The following is a 24,373-nucleotide window of genomic DNA, read 5'->3' as shown; positions in this document are numbered from 1 at the left end:
GTTTTTGGCTATTGTGAACAGTGGAGCAATGAACATAGGATATGCAAGTAGTAGCACATTATACTAGAATCTTTATATAAATACTGAGGAGTGGTATAGGGCAGGGTCATACAGTAGCTGTATTTATGCTTTTTGAGGATCCTCTACCCTGACTCCCAGAGTAGCTGTACCAGTTCCCATTCCCACCAGCTATGCATAAGGGTCCTTTTCTCTCCACATCCTCATCAGCATGTTACCATTGGTTTTATCTGTTAAGAGCCATGCTAAGTGGGGTAAGATGAAATCACAGAGCAGGTTTTTTGTGTTTTTGCAGGTTTGGGGGGGGGTGTCGGTTGGTTGGTTAGTTTTATTTTGGGAGACCATTTCTCTGTGTAGTCCTGGCTATCCTGGACTCACTCTGTAAACCAAGCTGGCCTCAAACTCAGAGATACACCTGCCTGTGCCTTCAGAGTACAGGGATCAAAGGCATTCACCACCATGCCTGGCTTTAGAGCAGTTTTAAATTACATTCCCCTGATAGCTAAAAATACTGAAAACTTTTTCAACTATTTATTGGCCACTTGTATTTCTCCTAATTGTATCTTTAAGTTATTAATTTAAAATTATTTTATATAAATTAAGCATAACTTAAAGAGGTTTAAAATTCAGTATTAGGTAGACCTGTAAGGCTGGGTCCACATGCCTATATTTATAGCAAATGAGGAACAGAGGCAGAAAGATTAGGAGTTCAAAGTTATCCTTAGCTACAATGGGTTCAAATTTGGTATATATGAGACTCTTTCTAAAAAAATAAATAAAGCCGGGTGTGGTGGTGCTCGCCTTTAATCCCAGCACTCAGGAGACAGGGGCAGGCAGATTTCTGAGTTCGAGGCCAGCCTGGTCTACAAAGTGAGTTCCAGGACAGCCAGGGCTACACAGAGAAACCCTGTCTCGAAAAACCAAAAACCAAAAATAAATAAATAAATAAATAAATATAAAAGTAGAACTGATTAACTCAGTGCATCAGCCAAACATACAATGAGGCCCTAATTGTGACTCACAGACTGCAAAAAGATTAAATATATGTTCATATATTTATATGAAGTATATGAAATGTTCCTGAAGAAGAAAATAAATGTTTAATATCCTGGAGTATTGCAGATGAACAAGGCTTATAGAAAGCAAAAGCCTATGGGCCTGCCATAATGACACACTCCTTCAATCTCAGTGCTGAGTGACAGCAAGTGCTGAGTGTGAGGACAGCCTTGTCTACATAAGTTTCAGGACATCCAGGCCACATAGTAAGAACCCGCCTCAAAAATAAATAAATTTATACTCTATGAACATACTCTGAACGTTTAATAATGAGAAAGGCTAAATAAAATATTAAGATAAGAAACAGTGAACTGTTGCTGTTGAGATAGCAGATTAGGAATCAGGCTGCAGCCTATGTTGGTTCTTCTGAAAATTAATCATTTCCTTCAGACCTTACCCTAATTCTTTCCCAGTCATTCTACTGCCTGCTAAGAATTCATCTGGGCTCATAACATCTCCACTACAAGGATAATGCTTTTGTGGAGAAGGGCTAATTTCCCAACATAAGTTTCTTCTGATAGGAAGAGTATGCAGTGATACATCTTGGTTTAAGCTTTGCAAACACTTAACAAGAAAGAATCAATGAGATATAAGGAATCTCATTAACTCTGAACAGTTTTCTCTTCTATGAGGACTCATGTCTCAGCCCATTCTACATTCAGCCCCGGCGCCATGCCTGGCTTAGCTGTGCCCCACTCCACCCCACATGTGGCTTACCCTCAGCCCAGTCCCTAGCCACTTCCCCATCATTCTTTTCTTTTCTTTTTCCTTTTTTTAGGGCGTGGGGTGGGTGGGGAGGATCAGAGACTTTGTTGTCATAACAACTTCAAGTAACTCTATCAATCTAGTCCAAACATAAAAACTGGCAACACCAAATAACACTACAAACTATTATTTTAAAATAACTAAGAATAATTAAATGTTGAGGGCTGGAGATTTAGCTCAGTGGTAGAGTTAAAAGCAAGGGCCTAGGTTCAGTCCTCAGCTCCCAAAAAAGAAAGGAAGGAAGGAAGGAAGGGAGGGAGGGAGGGAGGGAGGGAGGGAGGGAGGGAAGGAGGGAGCGAAGGAGGGAAGGAGGGAGGGAGGGAAAAAATGTCCTAATGACCCCCCCCCCATCAAAGCCAAAAACACTGTAAGAGCATTTCATTATGATTGGGGAGAATTTTATCAACAAAAAACACAACAGATTCAAAGTGATACACTGACTATGTATGTGCCCACGTGAGGAAAAAAAGGTTACATACCCTTTAAATGAGAATACAAATGACACCTGGCCCTTGAACACTGTATATATATATTTCCAAAGACACCTCAACATGTACCCAACTGTCCTAGAACTCTCTATGTAGATCAGGCAGGCCTTGAATACAGAGCTCCCCCTGCCTCTGACTCCTGAGAGCTGGGATAAGAGTATACTACGACATCCAGAAGTAAAACATATTTATTAAAAGTACATTTTTTTAAGTTAAAAAAATATTTTTAACTTTCTTAGAGACAGAGGCAGGTGGATCTCTGGGTCAACTTGGTCTACACAGTGAGTTCTAGGACAGCCCAGACATGTAGAGAGATCCTGTCTCATAAATACATATATACATACATACATACATACATACATACTCTTTTGAGGGCCTGAAGAGATGGTTTAATTTACTTGTTATAAAATATGTTGTAGTCAGGCAGTGGTAGCACACACCTTTAATCCCAGCACTTGGGAGGCAGAGGCAGGCGGATTTCTGAGTTCAAGGCCAGCCTGGTCTACAAAGTGTGTTCCAAGACAGCCAGGGCTATATAGAGAAACCCTGTCTCAAAAAACCAAAATAAATAAATAAATAAGCAAACAAATAAAATATGCTCATTGATATTATATTTGAGATCTGGTGTGCATATCTATTCTGTTAGTCACTCTGACTAACAGCTCCTTAACTATATATACTTCCCAACCCTTTCTTGTTGTAAGGGGGTCTTAGTCAGTATTCTTTTGCTGTGAAGAGACATCAGACTACAGAAACTCTGATAAAAGAAAGCATTTAATTGGGGCTTGTTTATCATCATGGCAGGGAGCATGGTGGCAAGCAGGCAGACATGGTGCTGGAGATGTCTGGATCTGCAGACAGCAGGAAGAGCCACTGGGCCTGGCTTGGTTTGAAACCTCAAAATACACCACACTCACACACACACACACACACACACGCAGAGAGAGAGAGAGAGAGAGAGAGAGAGAGAGAGAACGAGAACACAAACTTCTCAACAAGGCCAAACCTCTTGAGTCCTTCTCAAGCAGTGTCACTTCCTAATGATTAAGAATTCAAATATACAAACCTGGGGGGTGGGGGCATTCTTATTCAAACCACCACAAGGATGATACCTCCTTATTTATATCTAAGATTCGCAACTGAGCTAACACATGCCAAATAAGCATGCCTTCCTGACCTCAACTCATCCAATTGGCTCATACATTTACAAGGTATTTAGTCCCGTCTCCTCCATCTGGATGCTCTTCCAAAGAACTCTGTAATAAAATCAGTTCCTTAGTCAAGCCTCAAGGAAATTTTAGGTCCTTTTTAGTACCTGAACAGTGACTTATACAATTTCTACACTGATACTATCATTTTATTACTGCCTATATAAGCATTCTGTATGTCTAATCCATATTTGGTTGATGTCCTAGTAAGGATTACTATTTCTGTGGAAACACCATGACCAAAAGCAACTTCAGGAGGGAAAGGTTTATTTGGCTTAGACACACAGAGTCATTGTCCATGGAGAGGATCCAAGGCAGGAACTTAAACTGAGCAGGAACTCAGAGGCAGGAGCTGATGCAGAGGCCATGAAGGGTACTGGCTTACTCCTCATAACTTACCCAGCTTGCTTTCTTATAGAACCCAAGACCACCAGCCCAGGGATAGCAGCACCCATAATGGGCTGGGCCCTCCCCAATCAATCACTAATAAGAAAATGCCGGGGGCTGGTGAGATGGCTCAGTGGGTAAGAGCACCCGACTGCTCTTCCAAAGGTCCAGAGTTCAAATCCCAGCAACCACATGGTGGCTCACAACCATCTGTAACAAGATCTGGCGCCCTCTTCTGGAGTGTCTGAAGACAGCTACAGTATACTTACATATAATAAATAAATAAATCTTTAAAAAAAAAAAAAGAAAATGCCTTACAGACAGATCTTTGATGTTGTTGTTGTTGTTGTGTTCTGGATTTTGAAACAAGGTTTCTCTGTGTAGCCCTGGCTATTCTGAAGCTCACTCTGTACACCAAGCTGTCCTCAAACTCACAGAAATCTGCCTGCCTATGCCTCCTGAGTGCTGAGATTAAAGGCATGTGCTACCATGCCTGCCTATGGCCAGATCTTAAGAGGCATTTTCTCAATTGAGGTTCCCTCCTTTTAGGTAACTGTAGCTTGTGTCAGGTTAGCATAAAACTAGCCAACACAGTTATTCTCCAGTAACTTACTTAAAGAGGAGGGCCTGGCTATGTTGCCTAGGCTGAACCCATAGCTAATCTCCAACCTTAGCTCCCCTAGCAACTGGTACTATAGGCATATACTACCTCTTATCTAGCCAAATCTAGATATTTAAACCCACAATTTAGCAGCTGATCACATTTGCTCAAGACAATTGCTAAGGACATGACTAAGCTGAATCTCACAGGAATCTCTCTTAGCACCTTAACAAAAAGATGTCATGTTCTAAACAAATACTAGAATCATAACTCACATTTCTATACCCTAACACAATTATACATGACAGATACTTAATAAATATATGATAAATGGAAAACAACTGATCAAGTAATAGAAAACCTTCTTCTAATAAACTAAATATTATACAATTAGTTTGAAGAGATTATCATTCTAACTCGTGTGATGACCTGAGTTTGATCTCTGAAGTCTACAAGCTGGAAAAAGAAAACTTCCAACTTGTCTTCTGACTTCCACACACATGGGCTCATCCACACATAAATGAATAAATGAAAATAAAAGGTAGGCAGTAATGGTGTATGCCTTTAATCCCAGCACTCAGGAGGCAGAGGCAGGCAAATATCTGAGTTGGAGACCTGTCTTGAAAAAACAAAAAACAAAAACAAACAAAAACAAAAAAACCAAAACAACAACGAAGGAAAGAAAGAGAGAAAGAGAGAAAGAGAGGAGGAGAGGAAGGGAGGGAGGAAGGGAGGGAGGGAGGTGTAGGTAGGTGCCGGCCAGTGGTGGTGCACGCCTTTAATCCCAGAATTTGGGAGACAGAGGCAGGCAGATTTCTTGAGTTCGAGGCCAGCCTGCAGAGTGAGTTCCAGGACAGCCAGGACTATACAAAGAAACCCTGTCTCAAGGAAGGAAGGAAGGAAGGAAGGAAGGAAGGAAGGAAGGAGAAAGAAAGGGAGAGAAGGAGGCAGGGAAGGAGGGAGGGAGGGAGGGAGGGATGGGGAGAGAGGGAGAGAGAGAGAGAGAGAGAGAAAGAGAGAGAGAGAGAGACCCAGCCCTCATCACACTTGATACATAGTAGATACTCAAAATGTGGAAGTTACTATTAATACATATATCTATCTCACTTGTTACTAATATCTCAGCAGTATCTAATATATAAGTATTATTTTATAGGTTTCAGGGTTGTTTTTTGTGAATCTATATAGAACTACTTTCTTTAAACAACAATGAAATATTCATTTGCTGTAGAAATTCAATGCTTTTCCAACATAATTCTCAAGACAATTGCTAAGGACATGACTAAGCTGAATCTCACAGGAATCTCTCTTAGCACCTTAACAAAAAGATGTCATGCTCTAAACAACAAATTCTATAATTAGTGGCCTGAATAAGTCAAATAGGCTGTGAAGATTTCAACAACAGCTTACCTAATTTACAAAATGAAAAATGCAGAACAAAAGGACATTCTCCCAGTAATGTAGCACTGATGTTTGTTAACATCCATTCACTATTGTTACTTATTTCATTATTCAGAGTTCTCCTTCAAGTACAATTGCCTACGTTAAGTAATATCCCCAAGCCTAGATATGGTGGTGCAGATCTACAACCAAATGCCTGAGAAGCTAAGACAGGAGGACAGAGAATTCCAGCTACTGTGGACCTTTTCTCAAAAAATTAAAAATTAAAAAATTAAAAAAGTAATAGTCACAGGACTCTCCAGTACTAAAACTACATATAAAATTTATGAACTCATAAAGCTATAAAAGCTATAAAAAGGCTAAACAAGATAATCTCTTTATGTAGAGATGATAGAAGATGATGTATTAGATCGTTAAAGTTCAACTTACTACCAATCAAAGACAATCTTTTTTACTAATGATGAGGATGGAACATAGAATCATGTTCTCTACTCTATAGCCCCCCCAAAAAAACAAAAGCAACCCATATCTTTTATCTTTAATTTTTAAGTGTTTGAGTGTTTTGCCTCCATTTATGTTAGTATACGATGCACATGACTGTTGCCGTTGGAGGCCAGAAGGCACTAGATCCCCTGGAACTGGATTCACAGATGGTTATAAGGTCTCAGGTAGGGCTGGGAATAGAACCCAATCCAATCCTTTGTTGAGAACTGCCAGTGCTCTTACTCACTAAAACATCTCTCTAGCCCCCAACCCCGCATTTTGCTTTTAAAAGAATGACTTAGACAATAGTGATAGTGCATGACTCTGTAGGGCAGAGGCAGGCAAATCTCTGTGCAATCAAGGCCTGCCTGATCCACATAGTGAGTTCCAGGCTAGCCAGAGGTACATAAAAGAGTGAACCTGTCACAAAAAAGAAAACAAACAGAAAAAGGAACTTCTCAGAAATCTAAATATATGGACAAAACAATGATTCCTAGAAAGTAGATGCATGAATGGGGAAAAGATTAGCATTAAAGCTAAAATAAGTTCATAAATTAACATTTTTATAACATTTCATCAAGCTAACACATGAGCTTTGGCCAAAAACAACTCAACAGCCATATCCATATAAAACTATGCTTCAAAACGTTAAGGAAGAACTTCATTTGACTGTTTTAAGCTTGCTTTCTTACTGCTTTGGGTGTACTCACTAAATAAAAAGTTACTCTTCATACTAGACTGGTCCCCTGGGATTCTAATCACTATGAACACATGGAAACATTATAAACATATCCTCCCCTAACTGATGTCATCATCACACTCCTACTCTAACTGTTGTTTTCCACAACTGAAGCTTTGTATTGTCAAGGAAAGGTTTTATATCCATCAACATTTAAATATTACAAACAAAAACAAACCTCAAATATCTGCTATATTTAATAGCAAAATAAGAGACTATAACTGAGATACAATTCAGTTGATCAATTATCTTGAATAATTAAATATAAGATTTTTTGGATATCTAAAACACTTTTATTGTTGTTGTCTCTTTTGTCTCTTAAATGTGTAGTTTCTACGCAGTCCAGCTTAGGTCTAATGTAGTAAGCAGCCTAGGATGACACTGTACTGGTGAGCTTCCTAACTTCTATTTCAAGTGCACTCACCACTGACACATTTACCAAACGCTAGGGATTAAGCTGTGGGCTTCCTATACACCAAGGGAGCTCCAATGGCAGCCCATCCAAGCTTTTTTGTCTGTTTATTTAATTGGGGGTGGAGGTATTTTTTAAGACACACTTTCATTAGCTTTCTCAGCGTCGCCTTGGATTCCCAAGTGCTAAGGTTATAAGCCACTACACAGGGTCCTTTTATATCTTCAGGTTAACACTATATGTCATATGAATGTCTTGCTTTGGAGCAATAAAGTCTTGAACTTAATCTCAGGTGTCCCACTTAGTAGATGTGTACTTCTACAGAAAGAAAAGCAATAACAACAAAAGTGGTTGACAGCTGCATGATAAAGGTCTTACCTAGCATACTTTAGACCCTGGGTTCAAAGCTAACCCCCCCACACACACAAGAAAAGAGAAAAATAATATTGCTCAGTTGGTTTAGTGGACAGTGAGATAACAGTAAATATAAAAAGAATTTAAATATACTGAACACTCAAGAAATGCTGGGACTAGAGAGATGGCTCAGTAATTGAAAGCACTTGCTGCCCTTAAAAAGGACCCTTTCTGTTCTCAGTACCCACATGGTGACTGCATCACCTGTAACTCCAGTTCCATGGACACCAACACCTTCTTTGGCCTCTAAAGGCACCAGGCATGCATATGGTACACATACATGCATGCAGGCAAGACATTCACACATATGAGATTAACATAACAAAATAAACATAAATAAACAAAAACTGTTTATGTGACTATTCCCTTACTCCCTCAGCATACAGATTTACTTATTATAGTCACTGTCAAATTATATAGTATAAAGCAATTTAAATGTAACCTATTCTAAGACATCTAACTTTCTTCTTTTTTTTGTTTTTGTTTTGTTTTGGTTTGTTTGGTTTTGGTTTTTCGAGACAGGGTTTCTCTGTATAGCCCTGGCTGTCCTGGAACTCACTTTGTAGACAGGCTGGCCTCGAACTTAGAAATCCACCTGCCTCTGCCTTCCGAGTGCTGGGATTAAAGGCGCGCGCCACCACACCCTGCGGATCACAAGTTTTGAGATCAATTTGGGCTATCTCTTGAATTCAAGGCAAGCCTAGGCAACTTTCTAAGACCCTGTCTCAAAACAGAAAGTAAAGGACAGTACAGATACCTCAATGGTTCAGCACTAGCCTAGCACAGGCTGTCCTGAATTCAATCCCTGGAACAACCAGCAAAGGGGGAACATGATATTTAATAAAGGTCACCAAAGCTCTTATATTAAAAGACATGTAATAAGAACAGGTATTAATAGAGGAAAAAAGGTTAGTGAAACATTACACCTGAGAAGATAGTGGGGACATTTAGATTAAGGTGACAGCAGTGGAACTAATAAAAGCAGTCACAATCCATACATATCATCAAGGTAACCAAGAGAGTTTCCTGTCAGATTGAATGAAATAAGAAAAAAAAAGAAAAAGAGACAAAAAACATTTCCTATTTGCAGACTACACACTGGAAAAGTTAGAATTTCTAATTTGCTAAACAAGGTAAATTTATAAGACAAACTGGAAAGCACCCTCAGTTCAGTTTTAGACAAGATATCCAGGCTGGAGCTGGAGCCCAGTGTGGGAGAGGGCTTGCCTAGCATACACAGTCAAGGAGGCCCTGGATTCAACCTCCATTAAAAAAAAAAAGTGCAACTTAGGAAAGAAATACATTTGAAACTCATCCTCTAGAAGCCAATTAAAGTCCTAAGACTGTATGAAATTAAACCAGGCAGTGGTGGCGCACACCTTTAATCCCAGGACTCAGGAGGCAGAGGCAGGCAGATTTCTGAGTTCTAGGCCAGCCTGGTCTACAGAGTGAATTCCAGGACAGCCAGGGCTACACAGAGAAACCCTGTCTCGAAAAACAAAACAAAAACCACCACCACCACCACCAACAACAACAACAAAAAGACTGTATGAAATCACCCAGAGTCAGTACAGACAGAACAAAGAAAGAAAAAAGTGACACACACCAAAATCCCAACATTCGGGAGGCTGAGAAATGAGTCTAGGCAGCATGGGCTACATAGTGAAACCTTGTCTTTATAATTCAGATTATACTTATAAAAAATAGGTTTAAGGCTACATGCACACATACACCAACATATCACAGCAAGTATCACTTTCAAAGGGATGCATGGAAAAGACTTAAATCAAATTAGATATTCAAGAAGCAATTTGGAGTAGCACTCTTGTGCAAGGTCCTGACCTCAATCCTGAGCCCTGGGGTGGGGGCAGAAGAGTATGATATTCAAAAAGTCTCATATTTAGTAAGGATTGTGGGTTTTTTCTTTCTTTTCTTTTCTTATTTCTCTGTTTTCCTAATACTTCTGAAATGAGCACTGTGCTTTTTTTCACAAATTTTTATTTTGGAGTAGTTTTTATTTTACAGCAATGTTTACATGTAGTACAGAGAACACTAAAATCTTTCATTACTATATGGTATAATTAGTAAGCCAATACTAGTATGTTACTGACTGACTAAACACACTTTACTCATGTTTCTCTAGTTTCCTCCTCAAGTCCTTTTTCTGAAACAGGACCCATCCAAGACAACACATTATATTTGGTCATCATGTGTCTTTAGGCTCCTCTAGGCTATGACACTTTCTTAGCCTTCTTTGTCTTTAATGACCTTAACAATTTTGAGATATACTAATCAGGCAATGGACAGAAGGTGTCACATACTGAGGTTTTCTCATGGTTAGAATAGGATTATGGGTTTTGGAAGACTAAAAAAGTAAAGGATTATTCTACCACATTGTGTCACATAATATACACTATAAACAGGATGAAAGTAATCCTGTCTATTTGGTTAAAACAGTGTTTGCAAGATTTCTGCACTGTAAGGTTGACCTTTTATACATGTACATGGCTCTTGAAATAAGAAAACCCAAAGCTTTTTTAAAAACTTGTATATTTTAATATCAGTTTTAATAAGTGATAAGTAAAATAATGTAAATGGATTCTTTCTTTACTTTAAAAAATGCTTTTAGTTAGGATTCAGACATGATGAACACATGCTGAAAAGTTGAGTTTGAGTAAGGCAACGTTTTTATAGTGCTTTACAAGTACCCAAACTACAGAAGTTCCTTTATAGAAAAAAAATGTATATTTCTAAAATACTTCTATCTTATCTCTCTTCTCTTCTCCTATTCACATGCAAAGATATTTTTTACCCTTTATATAAAAGGAATCACACTAAGAAAATTGAAAAAATTCAAATAGAGTCCAATTTACTAACTATCCTAATGTTCCAAAATTAATATATAATACTTACATAATACAGTTAAATATTATATAATATTTAGAATTAATGATATGAGGATCAGAAATCCAAAGTCATTCCCAGCTATTCATCAACAAGTTCAAGGCCAGATTAAGCTACTTAAAATTATATCTCAAAATTATCTTTTCTAAAATAGGAGGGGGTTAGGCTGAGTTTGTGGCTCAGCAGCAAAGTTCATGAGACCTTGGGTTCACCTCCAGCACCCCTGGTGATTTTCATGCTTAAGGCTGCATCAAACTTACACAGAACAAGTCAAAATTCATATTACTATGTCAAAGGCATGGAATTAAAACAATCTGCATTTCTAAGAATCTCCCAGGGGATTCTGATGCTACTAATCTTGAGACCATACCCTGAACACTATTCATCTATATCAAATAAGCCAGTACTTTTCAAAATTATTGACAAAAACCTATGAGTTATGGAAAAGGCTTACAAAAATAATATCTACGAATTGGTAAGATAACTCAGTGGGAAAAGATGCTCACTGAGCAAGCCAGGAGACCCGAGTTTGACCCTTGGAACTCGTGTACAGAGGGAAGGAGACAATCAGATCTACAAGTGGCCCTCTACACTTGCACAGACACACATAGTAACAAGAACACTTTTTTTGTTTTAATGTTTAGGGGCTAGAGAGATGGCTCGGCAGTTGAGAGTACTTTTTCTTGCAGAGGACCCCAGTCTGATTCCCAGTATCAACATGAAGACTTACAACCTTCTATAAACTCCAGTTCCAGGGGATCCGATGGCTTTTTCTGACCTCTGTGGTACACAGACATACATGTCAGCAAAACACTCACACACATAAAATGAAACCGTAAGTCTAAAAGAAAAGAATTTGTTTGAAAATATAAAGAATAACATCTAAAACTAGTATGTTAGCCTACATCATTCAACAGATATTTATTACATTTATTATTTATAAATGTCGAAGTATCAAACCCAAACTGGCAATATCAGAAATTTCTTAGTACTTCCTATAAATATAGGAATTTATATAAATATAAATTTCCAGATCTCAGCCTAGCAATACAGTAAAAACACCACAGGCAGTACTCTATATATAATCTGCTTGAACAAGTCCCTCAAGTGATTTTGATGTGCCACATAACCTCAGAATTACTGGACTGTAGAAAACCACACTAATCTCTAAGAATGCATGCAAACTCTATCTTCCTTCAAATAAATGATAAAGCATTTGCCCACCATGTGTAAGGCCCTAGGTTTGAGCCCATAACTGCAAAATAAATAAATAAATAAATAACACAATATTAGGGAAATAATGCTTGCTGAACAAGCCTGTAGGCCTGAGTTTGATCCCTGTAACCCACAAACGGGGGAGGGGGGGGGAGGTAAGGCCTCTACTGGTAAAGGTACTTGCCTCCAAGCCTAACCATCTAAGTTCAATCCCAAGGCCCCACATGGTGGAAGCAGAGAATTAAAACCCACAAGTTGTCCTTTGAGCTGAACGCGTGCGTGCGCGCGCACACACACAATCAAGATAAAAGAAGCTACAAGTAACACTCCAGGAACGACATGGTAATCAAAGACCCTCCTTACTCTATTAGCTTCCCAGAATGAGGGAACTAATGAATGCCTCAGCTAAACGCACAGATGACCCTTCCACCCCTTTATGTGCTCCACACTTCACCATAGAGAAGCGAAGAGTAATTACTCGTGCCTGTCACGGTGCTATGGACAGGAAGCTAGATGATACCTTTCAAGAGTAGTGCCAAGTAGTCATGCTTACCTCTCAGCTTTCCAGATGATATTCTTCACTGTTAAAGATTCGTAATTCCTTAGCAATACCCTGTACTTTAATGCAATTCCTTCTGGGCTCTTTAAATGTACTACTCAAAAGATGTTCTAGCCTGTATGTTTTAATATAAATGAGTATCTATAATGCCTATCTCCAAAAGAGGGAAGCAAAAGAATAAAAGCTCCAACTACAAACATAAAACATGCAAGGACAGAGCAATAACCAAAACAGTAAGCCAAAAGAAAAAACTTACAAAAGTGGACATAGAACATATTAAGGTTTGAAGGATGGTACGTTTCTCCTCATTTTTAGTAAAACATTTCTATTCAAAAATTCTTCCCAGGCTCAGTGGTAAAATAGAGTAAAGGCCTTATATATATGCACAGGGCCTTGGATTCTGATTCCTAATACCACAAAACATCATGTTATAGCAAGAGGTAACATAATTCCTTCTCGGAGACTTTAAATCTTTTAGTGATTGATTGTTTTTGTTTTTGTTGTGAGATACGGTTTCTCTGTGTAGCCCTAACTAACCTGGAACTTGCTCTGTAGACCAGGCTAGCCTGGAACTCAGAGATCCACCTCACCTGCCTCTGCCTCACCAAGTGCTCAAATTAAAGGCATTAATCACCACTACCACCTAAATCTTTTTTTTTAATTAAAGGAAAAAACAGAGATTGTTTCATCCTGTCAACTAGTAGAATTATAAAATGGGAAATCAAAACATAGAAAACAAATTCATAATTTACTAGACAGGGATTCCAACATACCAAATTTCATCTAGAGGGGACAAAAGATTCCTAAAACATTCATAGTAGTCTACTTAAGACTAGTATATTGATTAAAAATTAATTTTTTACATATGTCCTAACAAAGTTTTTTCAGTTTATCTCATTAAGGAAGAAGAAACAGCACTTGTAAAAAACCAAAACAATAAACTGCCTTCTAATTTGTATCTCATGGGCTAGTGCAGCTCTCCAATCTCATCAGAGAAGCTCCTTTGTAAAGTGAACAGCGGTTAACCAAGAAGCTCACAAGTAGCCAGAGTGCAGAAAATGTCACTGGAGTTCTCAGCCACAAATCAGGTATCTACAGTCACACACAAGTCTCAAGGCTCAAGAATAATTGCAGAAGAGGGAGTGTTAGAGCCAGAGGTCTTCTGGACATGACAGAACTCTGTACTCATGAACTCATAGCAGCTGTAGCTGCCTGCTTAAGACCTTCAGAGGATCAAGCCTGTCAACATTCTAGCATGCAGGGTGAGGGTTTCATGAGCCCCATCCATAACTTAAGAGCTATGGACAGTGGCTTCTGAGGAAGGTAAAGTCAGTTTTCTTTAAGAGTGTGGCTCCTGGTAGGTTGACCATACTCCAGTGTATGATCCCACACAACACAAAGGAATCTATGACTAGTACAAACTGGACCCAGCAGAGCGACAAGAGGAGATGGAAACAGGAAGGAAGGAGAAGAGAGGAGGAGGGAAAGAGGAGGAGCACACATTGAGCAAAAACATGTCTGAGAGAGGTGTGGGCAATGGCTATGGGTGCCTGACTTGGTGGGGTAGGGAGGTGGATTAGGAAGAGATGGGGAGGGGAAGACAGGAGGAATATAATCAAAACACACTTTTTAAAAATTTTCAAAGGACTAAAATATTTTTTAAACTTTTAAGTTATTCTGGCAGGTTTACTGATAGGTTAAAATAAAATATCAATCAAAATCCTCCTCAAATACTTAAGTGCTGTGAAGTAAAATTTAATTGGTTCTTTTCTCAGCCCTACAAAATGAGAATGGCTAATCCATAAGAATGCTAAAATTGGATACGGTGGCCTATGCTTGTAATCCCAATTCTTGGCTGGAAGGAGGAAGAAATAGGGAGTTATTACTTTAAGGATTTTAAGTTTTTATATAGGATGATGAAGAGGTTTTGGTTATACAAGTATCACATTGTGATTCTTTTCTGTTTGTTTTGGTTTTTGAGATAGGGTCTCTCTACATAGCCCTAACTATCTTAGAACTTTCAAACTCACATTCACTTGCCTCATGAGATTAAAGGCAAGGACACCCAACTTACATTGTGAATATGTACATTTGAAAATGCTTACAATGGGGCTGGAGAGATGGCTCAGTGATTAAGAGCACTGGCCGCTCACCAGAGGTTCTGAGTTCAATTCCCAACAACCACATGGTGGCTCACAACCATCTGTAACAGGATTTGATGCCCTCTTCTAGTTTGATGGCAGCTACAGTGTACTCATATAAATAAAAATTAAAAAATGTTTTAAAAATTAGAAAATGTGCCGGGCATGGTGGCGCACGCCTTTAATCCCAGCACTTGGGAGGCAGAGGCAGGCGGATTTCTGAGTTCAAGGCCAGCCTGCTCTACAGAGTGAGTTCCAGGACAGCCAGGGCTTCACAGAGAAACCCTGTCTCGAAAAATCAAAAAAAAAAAAAAAAAAAAAAAAAATGCTTAAAATGACAAATCTTACATATTATAACAAAACTCACTAAATTATGTATTTTAAGTGGCTGAATTTTATGACATACGAATTAAAAATCAGTAACGCTGCATTTAAACCTTGAGGTCTGAAGGTAGCTCAGTTGTAAAGTGCTTGCCTAGCATGTTAGCACTGCTAAACAAAAAAGCAAAAGACAAAAAGCCACATTAACCTAAGTCTAAATAGCAAGCTATGTATGTGGGCTCAGGCCTATAATCCAGCACTTCAGAGGCTGAGGTAGGAAAACCACTAGAAGTTCAAGACCAGGCTGGGCTACAAAGTGACAGACTGCTTCAATGGATGGATGGATGGATGGATGGATGGATGGATGACTAACTAGATCTCATTGATTTAAAATATATGATACCTGGGTCAAAGACTGAGCTGATACTCTCTTGGCATTATTTACTTTAAATTTAAAGGCTAGGAAAAATAATGGCAGAAAAAGACTGCAGAAAAAAAATTTCTTTGGAGACAGGGTCTCTCCATATAGCCTTGGCTGTTCTGGAGCACACTATGTAGACCAAGCTGGTCTTGAACTCCACAGAGATCCACTTGTCTCTGCTTCCTGAGTGCTGAGATTAATGGTGCGTGTCACCATGCTCAGCCAAGATGAATCTAATCTTAACTAAACTTCTATTATTTAAAGTCCTTTATTTGTAAAGTACACCTTACATATTTGGTGTGCATCATTTTTCTATTTTCAGTAAAGCACAGCTCTAAGGAGCCCACCTTTACACTTTTGTTGGGCTAATTCAACACATGCAATCAATATAAAACATATTTTTAATTAAACTATATTTTTCTCAATGTGATCTGTTATAGTTTAGAAATGCCTCAAATTTTCCCCAATCTATGATAAATTTGAAATACTGGCTCTATAATGTATCTCAATGGGATAGGGTTTGCCTAACATGCAGAAGGACTTGAATTTGACTATCATCAGTATAAGAGAAAGGGGGAAAAAGTATATATATATATATATATATATATATATATATATATTGTTCAAAATGTTTATATATCTAAGAATAACTATGTGGACCACTGGCTTTTCTCATTCCATAAGGAAAAAGACTGCATAAGTACAGTGTCATCCAGGCCACCCCCCTCAGTTCAATTGGAATCGTATTCCTATGAGGATACAGAAGCCAAAACCAGGGAATCTGCCCAAAGTAAACAACCAGCAGTAACCCTAAGCAGGAACTCAGAACTTCCAGTCCTGGTTGCATTTCACTTTGGCATCATTTACTCCCAAAGATAATTAAAGCCCATGCGAGGAACAGCAAAGAGGGAGTTCCACAAGGGAGAGAAACAGAAGAAGAAATAAGTCAAAAAGCTGAAACGTGACTAGATTTGGCAATTAGGAAAATAATGCTAGCTGGGTGTGGCATTAGAAAGGCTGAGACAGGAAGAGACCAGGTTGGGACAGGCCAGCTAGGTTACAGATGCTACCTTTCAAAAGAAAGTCAGTCAGTCAATCAATCTGGTGGCATCTGCACTAGGAATGAGCAGAAAGGAAGAAGTTTAGGCCAGGGAAACCTGGAAGTGTTCACTGCTCTTTACTGAGGGCTAGACAGGGGAGAAGTGTTCTAAAAGCAAATTAGGAAGAGCAAAAAGACACCCAAAGAAATCAAAGAAGACAGGAAAAAAATTCTAAAATTCTAACAGTCCACCAAGAACCCACTCTTGCTTCATACAGCATGCAATCCAACCCATCATATCTCACCATCCATCATGAGATTCCTGCCCGAGCATGGGCAGGCTTACAAAGAAACTGCCAACAGGGGCATCGTAGATGTGTGCTGAGAGCATACTCCTGCTCTTCCTTCCAGATCTCCCCTACCTACCCTTCTAGCCACTCCAGTCATGCATATCCAAACAGAAACTGTAAAAGGCTCAACACTTCTTGTCAAGCACTATATTAACTATAGAAGCAAGCGAGCACATACACATGTTCTAGATGAATACTTTGGTTAAGGCAACACATCCTAAAATTTTTCTGTCCAAGCCTTAAAAGAAATTCATACTTACAAGAAGTCATTAAAAATCCATTCAGCTTAAAAGATAAACTGTGGCTAAAATGTAAACTAACTGAGATTTTGAAGGTAAACTGGTCATTTTTTTCTTCTCTGATCACTTTTCTTACTTAAATCAAAGGTCAAATTATTTACCTAAGAATTTATTTTTGGAATACTCATTTTATAGATTAAATCCATACTTTCTTTTTAATATATTTTATACTATAACGTATCAAAAAAGTTTAAAGTAACATTATTTTATAATACTAGTAAAATACCTGCTTACTTCAAAAAGAATAAAACCCTTTCTGTCAGGCTTGGAGAGATGGCTCAACAGTTGAAAAGTACTAGCTGCTCTTCCAGGGGACTAGGCTTGATTCCCAGCACTTACATGGTGGGTGACTCACAACCTCTGTAACCCAGCTCCAAGGTATCTAACTCCCTCTTCTAGCTTCCACAGGCACCAGGAACACACATGACACACAGACTAACATGCAAGCAAAAAACTAATTCTTAAAATCTTACCATTTATCACCAGATTTCCAATTCCACACAAACTATCCATACATTTTATATGCAGTCTTATCATATCCATCTCACAGATCAAAAGGAACAATGATAATAAAACAAGTCTATCTTACAACCTCAGCATTTTCCCAGCCTCAGCTCTATAACAAGTCCAAAACCAGCCAAGCTACAGGGAGACCTTGTCTCATGTAAATAAATAAATAAAGGCTATAGTATTCAAAGTCATCTCCATTGCTTTTGGAAAGGACTAAAGACTAAATCATTTAGACCCAGGTTTTAGAGCCAAGCTCACACAAAATAAAGAAGAGAGAACATAAAAGACACATATACATACATGTATTACAGTGCCACAAGGAAAGCTATTACTTTCTATGCTAACTAAATTAAAAGTAATTTTTAGAACACACATACACATTTCTTTCAAACAAGTTGTGGTATTGATAGAAGTAGGGAAAAAGTAAAATGGGGGGGGGGAACAAAACCCAAGACTGAGAATACAGCCAAAAGAGTGCTTCACTATCATACTCAAGAGCCTGGGCCTGAGCTCCAGCACCACAAACCAAACCAAACCAAACCAAACCAACCAAACCAAAATGCAAATTAAATTAACAGAAGACTGAGTGAGCAAAGCCCTCCTCACTAAATAAAGTATCATTCTTAAGACCAAGAAAAAGCACGCCATTAAGAAGGCTTAGTGCGCCGAGCAGTGATGGTGCACGCCTTTAATTCCAGCATCTGGGAGGCAGAGGGAGGAGGATTTCTGAGTTCAAGGCCAGCCTGGTCTACAAAGTGAGTTCCAGGACAGCCAGGTCTATACAGAGAAACCCTGTCTGGAAAAACAAAAAACAAAAAACAAGGCAGCTTAGTGCTTGCCAAATAAGCCTGGCAACTTGAATTCAGTCCCCAAAACCCACACAAAAGTGAAAGGAGAGAAATGGCTCCACAGAGTTGTCTTTGAACCTCTATGCTAAAATGAATTAGGTTCCAATTCCTTTCCTTTTTTTTTTTTTTTTTTTGGTTTTTATAGACAGGGTTTCTCTGTATAGCCCTAGCTGTCCTAGAACTCATTCTGTAGACTGGGCTGGCTTCAACTATACTGGCTTCAAAATACTCCTGCCTCTGCCTCCCAAGTGCTGAGATTAAAGGCGCGCACCACCACTGCCCGACCCTTTCCATTTTTTAAACATCGATTTTATGGCTACAAATATTTTGTTTACATGTATGTTAAGTGTACTGTGTGCATGCCTGGTACCTGCAAAGGCCAGAAGAGGTCATATCCTCTGGGACTGGAGTTATAGATTGTTATGAGCTACCATGTGTGGGTGCTGGGGATAAAAACAACATTCTCTACAAGTGCAGCAAGCGCTCATCATCTCTTCAGTCCTCCAACTCCTTTTCATAATTCATTCACTAAGTATTTATTAAGCATCCTCTATGTATGTAGCAATATGTCAGATTACAAAGCAATCTCAAAATAAGAGGCTTGAAAACTGTCTTAGTCGGGGTTTCTATTCCTGCACAAACATCATGACCAAGAAGTAAGTTGAGGAGGAAAGAGTTTATTCAGCTTACACTTCCATACTGCTGTTTATCACCAAAGGAAGTCAGGACTGGAACTCAAGCAGGTCAGGAAGCAGGAGCTGATGTAGAGGCCATGGAGGGATGTTACTTACTGGCTTGCTTGCTTCCCCTGGCTTGCTCAGCTTGTTTTCTTATAGAACCCAAGAAGACCAGCCCAGGGATGGCATCATCCACAATGGGCCCTTCCCCCCTTGATCACTAATTGAGAAAATGCCTTACAGCTGGATCTCATGGAGGCATTTCCTCAAGGGAGGCTCCTTTCTCTGTGGTAACTCCAGCTGTGTCAAGTTGACACACAAAACCAGCCAGTAAAGAGTATAACTCAGTGATAAGCATATCTGCCTGGTATACAGGAAGCCCTGAATTTAATTCTTGACATTATAAAATATATGAAGGGCTGGTGAGATGGCTCAGTGGGTAAGAGCACCCCACTGCTTTTCCGAAGGTCCGAAGTTCAAATCCCAGCAACCACATGGTGACTCACAACCACCCGTAATGAGATCTGACTCCCTCTTCTGGAGTGTCTGAAGACAGCTACAGTGTACTTACATATAATGAATAAATAAATCTTTAAAAAAATATATATGAAATCTTTTTTTTCTTTTCTCTTCTTTTCTGTCTTCATCGTCACTGCCATCAAGAAAGGGCTTTTCTCTCTGTTAGCCTTGGCTATCCTGGAGCTTGCTTAGATCAGGCTAGCCTTGAACTCATAGAGATCCGCCTGCCTCTGTCTCCGGAGTGCTGGGAGACACTGTATTTCACAGACAACACTAACAGTGATACTACAGGTGATAATCCAGGATGTAAAAACCAAAGTTTGTAAGATTTTCATGCAAAGCTCCATTCAAATAATAAGAGAAATGCCCTTCTGTACCCTCTTCCCAATCCTCTGGAGTAGACTGGTATTCTGAATTCTTCATTCCTCTATAATTATACGATGCTTCATATGTTACATGTAGCCTCATTATACACAAATCTACTATTTCATACATCTTGTCTTTTCACGCAGCGTTATGTCTTGACAGGACAATGGAATGTTAGAGGAATAAAATCTGCATATATGCCAGTGGAACTAGGCTTGCCCTCTTGCCCTTTGTCACTGCCTCGACACACACTGCTCCTAGGTAGGTAGGGTAGGTATTACTCTCCCTCCCTCCAGATTTGAGCCCACAAAAAGACAAATGAAACAAGATAAATAGTTGTTATATGATATGAAGATTTTGTGGCTGCAAATAATCTTGTAAAAAAAAAAGTGACCATCCACCATACTCAGATTCAGTTAGCACTGATGATATAAAGCATGCATCTCTTTTAAAATTCTGTGGGTAAAGAACTCCCCACCCCTCAAAAAAGTGTGTTATATACAAATTAACTCAGTATAACTAAACTACAGAGAAAAAAATACTCATCAAGAAACTCAGGTAACTTTTGTAGTGTCCAAACTGAGAAACACAAATGAAGATTACTAAACTTACAGTTAGCTACTTGACAAAATTCACTAACCACTCAATAATGCTAAACATGATTTTCTCACTTTAGACAACTATATTCCTGAAGAGAGATAAAACTGAAATATTGACAAAAGAATTATTTCAGATGTATTACAAAAGCTGACCCCCAAGCAAGCCTGAATTACCTTATTAAAGCTGGTAGTGAGTGCATTTAACAAATTTTTATTAAAATAATTTATTTTAAGCAAGTACATCTCTATTTTCTAACAAATTCCAATTATTTGCATATCGACTGTTCTTAGAATTAGGGAGTCCAAAACTTACTCAGAGTAAAAGAGATTAAAATCATCTCAAAAGAAATTATATATTTAGTAAAGCTGACTTGGTAGCTCACACTTGTAACCCCAGTGCTTGGGAGGCTGAGACAGAACTGCCAAGAGCTTGCATCCAACTAGACTACACAGAGTTGCAGGACACACTGCCCTAAAACACCACCACCACCAAAGATAACGTATCCAGGATCCCAAAGAATGACATAATATTTATTAGTCTTGCAATATTTTTTCTCCTATTCAATTACATCAATTGCACCTACCAGTTACATCACTTCATCAGTATACTCCAAATCTACACAGACCCTCCCTAGTCACTTTGTACTTAGTGAAGCTGCACTAGATAATCCACTACTGGGCAAAGTTTTCTTTTGTCTTTTCTCTGTAACAAGGTTTCTCTATGTAGCCCTGGCTGTCTTAGCACTCACTAAGACCTTGCTGACCTTGAACTCATAGAGATCCACCTGTTAGACAAAGTTTTTACATGTTCAGAACCATGGCAGTGCATGATCAGTACCTACACCACTAGTTTATAAATATCCAAACCTCCTTTCAAAGTTAACCTGGCAAAAGCATTGCTTTATCTCATGTTCCAGTTACAAGGAGAGGAAGTTGTTGCTGGCTCTGCTGCTGTTGTTAACACCAAGGAGGAAGAGAAAGATACAGGTTTTAATCCTGGCTCCACAATTTACTATGTGATGAGTTACTTAAAGTTTTATACTTAATTCTCTCTCAAATGCTGTAAAAGGAAAATAATAATAAAAACCTACAACGCAGAATTGTCGAGAGGCCTGACTGGAGGAGGAAATATATATAAAGGTCATTTAATACTTGTTGGTGCATAGCAAGCACTCAGTAAACTCAGCTACTACAGCTCTGAAATCCAGCTTCAAAGATGCCATCATATATAACATGGGGGGTGGGGAGGGGGCTGGCTAAGCTCACTTTTATACAAGGATTCTTTAAATATAACCCTTTTAAAAAGAAGACAAAATAAATCCATTTACTAAATAATTGTTTTGAAATCAATGGGTTTTGGGTTTTGGGGTGTTTTTTCTGATTTTTATCAGCACAACACTATAAATGAGAATCTGTATTCTAAAGATTCTAAAACGATCAAAATGATCAAAATTTTAAAACAAAATGTTCTTGGGCTTCTGCTTGCCGAATGACTGCTTACGTGTCAAGGCCATTTTTACTCTTTTCATATTTTACAGGAACCACATGATTTGTGGTTAGAGAATTTAAACAGCTAACAAGGAAATTTGGAGGAAATGTGTTCAGTTTTGCTTCAAAGATAATTGAAACAATCGAAAATATTAAAATATCAAGTTTCAATATGTAATCAAATCATATTTCCCATGATTTTTAACAATACATAGATTCATTATTAAAACTCTAAATATAATGGTGCTTGAGAAATGGCTTTGCCATTAAAGACTACACTCATAACTAAAAATATGAAATACTACATATTAATCAATATAGACAATAGTATCAAATTCACAAAAGGGAACTTCAAATTTTCTTTCAGTATTTTCCCAGAACAGACATCTAAAATGTAAATTAAACAAGTAATCTCTGTGTCTAATACAGCAATGAAGAATTCACTGAATGTGAAAATTACTTTTTAAAAAATTGTAAAACCATTACTTTGTGTACTCAATTTTAAATGCATACTTCATGTGACTATTTAAGAATTCATTCCTGAAATTTTCTAAAAGCAAATCACAGAAGACTGTTGCTTGAAAATAACTGCAATGAGAATATGAGTTGTTTTTTTCTCAAGGCGATTGAGAAGTAAAGAGGAAATGGCCAAAGGAAAGGGGAGTAGCATTTCCTTTCACACGTTAGGAAAATGTCAAAGAACTTTCAGGAGTCAAATCTCCTCGAAGTCTGATGTGAGGTCAAAATTGTCTCAATGACAGGAAAACCAACAGACGCCAGATGACTAATAGAAAAGTTATCAAAAACACTTCTGTGCCCAACAGTAATTCCAAAGGGATACAAAGTTAAGAATATCCAGGATAAAGAGACAGAGAATAGTTAAGATTCTTGGGAGCAAAACAATATTAATGATGACATCAACTGTGTTAGTATACACTGTTATCAAGATTCTCACACAGTGACTTCCTCAACGTTTACTCTATTCATCAGGTAACATTTTTTTTCAGGTAACATTTTTAAATAACGAAAAGTAATGTGGATTCCCAAAGAGTGATCTAAATGTAAAAATAAGGTTCAATCAAGTGTGTGTCTAGTTGTTCTTTTTATTGTAAACCAAATCTGCTTCTTTCCATCAAAGTAAAAAAACCACCTTTATCTCCAAAAATCTAATAGACAGTTCACTAGTGATTAAAATATTATTTTTAATCCTTGCATTACCTCACAGCTAAAAATGTCAAGATACCACACCCAATATGTCTTTTTCCCCCCGTGGGGGAGGGGTCAGGGAATACGGGAGTAGGGACGGGAAACAACACGCAAACACCGAAGGTGATTTCCCTGGCTGGCTCCTCCACCCGGATCCGAGAGCACACGTTGCGAGGGGAGAGCACAGGGCTCGGCCTCTGCAGGCTCTCTCCCTCGCCACCCACTGGAGTAGGAGCTGGGACATACCACCTAGGGCTACTCACCAGCCGTAGTGCTGACCAGCAGGACGGCCCATAGCAGCCAGGGCACCCGAAAGGGCCGATGCAGCGAGGAAGTCATCCCTGGGCCAGCAAAGAAGCAGGAGGGCAAAGAAAAGAAATCTGGAAAGTAAATTCGGGCGGAGAAATCCGGCTAGGAGGCTGCTCTTCGTCTGATTTATCCTGCCCGGATTACAATGCAGTTTGAAAGGACAAATGGCAGATGCGAGGACCTAGCTAGTAGAGCTCTCATTCCACTGCAGAATTTCCCTTCATTTCGCTCCCTCGTGGCTGGGGGGCTTCATTCGCCTAGGACGGGGTGTCTCGGCTCCCCAAATTGAAGGCATGTCCATGGGGAAGACGCAGGGAGCCCAGAAGAAACCCCTGCAATTATTTCCCTCGTAGTTTCACGATATCAAAAAAATACCCAGATCTGGGAGAAAACATATCCAGAGTGCCGGGGGGGGGGGGGGGGGGAGGGCGGGGACTCGATGGGAGCACTGAGGATCAGAACAAGTTCCCGACCGCCGGGAAGGGCGAAGCGGGGCAGGCAGCGGCGCCCGGCCGCCGGAGTAGCATCGCTCCGTACTCCGAGGACAGTGGGGTTCCTTTTAAAGTTTCGCTTCGTTGCTTCCTTCACTCGGATTTCGACATCAACAAATCCTTCCCACCGACTGGGTCG

The 24,373-nt window shown here is 39.1% G+C and overlaps 1 protein-coding gene across 2 annotated transcripts in view; it reads right to left on the bottom strand.

Moving 5' to 3' along the window:
• Bmpr2 (bone morphogenetic protein receptor, type II (serine/threonine kinase)) overlaps nt 1–24,147 on the bottom strand; it is a 113,803-nt gene extending 89,656 nt beyond the window's left edge. Inside the window, exon 1 of one of the 2 annotated variants that reach the window (NM_007561.4) lies at nt 23,698–24,147. In NM_007561.4, the coding sequence (NP_031587.1) occupies nt 23,698–23,773 (76 nt within the window). In that variant the 5' untranslated portion in view covers nt 23,774–24,147. The remainder of the gene's footprint in view (nt 1–23,697) is intronic. The other variant, XM_006495633.2, reaches the window with a different exon arrangement.
• Between the last annotated feature and the right edge of the window lie 226 nt (nt 24,148–24,373).

Source organism: Mus musculus, chromosome 1 (genome assembly GCF_000001635.26).
Source record: "Mus musculus strain C57BL/6J chromosome 1, GRCm38.p6 C57BL/6J".
Taxonomy (NCBI): domain Eukaryota; kingdom Metazoa; phylum Chordata; class Mammalia; order Rodentia; family Muridae; genus Mus; species Mus musculus.
The sequence above is the reverse complement of the archived record's forward strand: the minus strand, read 5'-3'. Positions and strand labels throughout refer to the sequence as shown.